Source organism: Myotis davidii, unplaced genomic scaffold (genome assembly GCF_000327345.1).
Source record: "Myotis davidii unplaced genomic scaffold, ASM32734v1 scaffold355, whole genome shotgun sequence".
NCBI classification, from domain to species: Eukaryota; Metazoa; Chordata; class Mammalia; order Chiroptera; family Vespertilionidae; genus Myotis; species Myotis davidii.
Genome location: NW_006286818.1, coordinates 1083021 through 1083961, shown reverse-complemented (window position 1 = coordinate 1083961; position 941 = coordinate 1083021). Strand labels below are relative to the sequence as shown.

Sequence of the window (941 nt, the reverse complement as noted above, 5' to 3'; positions counted from 1 at the left end):
CCATCGCCCTCTCCCTGGCCGCCCTGCCTCGGAGCAGACGCCCCCGGCCCGAGCCCTTGATCTGCTCCTGCATCCCCGTCACCCCTTCCCTGTCCAGTGTGCGCTGTGCCCTCTCCCTCCCCCAGTGCCTCCTGCCCGGGCTGGCAGAGGGGCGGTGAAGGGGCGCCCGCCCCCCAGCTGGGCCTGAGGCCCTGGTGGGTCCCCACAGCTTTGGCAGAGCGGCGAGCAGGTGACGCTGCTGGTGGCAGCGCCGGAGGTGGAGGAGCAGTGTCGCCAGCGGGGAATGCCCCTGGCCGCACCCCTGGCAGAGGGCTGGGCCCTGCCCACCAGGCCGCGCTGTCTGCACCTGGAGCAAGGGCCCCGGGGCTTCGGGTTCTTGCTCCGGGAGGAGAAGGGCCTTGGCGGTCGCCTCGGTGAGTGGGAGCCCGCGGGTCTGGGGGTGGGCGCAGCATCTATGTGCACCTACCTCTCGGGTGTCCCTGTCTGCGCCCCGCCCTGACCTGCTGGGGACCCTGTCCGTCCCTTGTGCCTGGCTGACCTGGGGAGCCAGGGGAGGAGCCGTGAGCTTGTCTGTGTCCCAGGGCAGTTCCTGTGGGAGGTGGACCCAGGGCTGCCGGCCGACAAGGCTGGGATGCAGGCTGGGGACCGGCTGGTGGCCGTGGCCGGGGAGAGCGTGGAGGGGCTGGGCCACGAGGAGACGGTGTCCAGGATCCGAGCTCAGGGCTCCCGCGTGGCCCTCACTGTCGTGGACCCCGAGGCTGACCGCTTCTTCAGAATGGTGCGGCCGGAGGTTGGGAAATGCAAGTGTTATGGAGGCGGGGCAGGGGCGGAGGGGCCACGCACGCAGGGGCGCGGGCGGAGGGAGCAGCGGGTCTGTCCTCTCCGCCTCCTCCAGGTGCGCTTGTCCCCGCTGCTCTTCCTGGAGAGCGCAGGCCCCCGCC

The 941-nt window shown here is 72.1% G+C and overlaps 1 protein-coding gene across 1 annotated transcript in view; it reads left to right on the top strand.

Moving 5' to 3' along the window:
- Positions 1 to 941, top strand: part of PDZD3 (PDZ domain containing 3) — a 4925-nt gene that overhangs the window by 2614 nt on the left and 1370 nt on the right. The window contains exons 7-9 of the mRNA XM_015560631.1: positions 207 to 413; positions 582 to 778; positions 896 to 938. Coding sequence (XP_015416117.1) covers positions 207 to 413; positions 582 to 778; positions 896 to 938 — 447 coding nt within the window. The remainder of the gene's footprint in view (positions 1 to 206; positions 414 to 581; positions 779 to 895; positions 939 to 941) is intronic.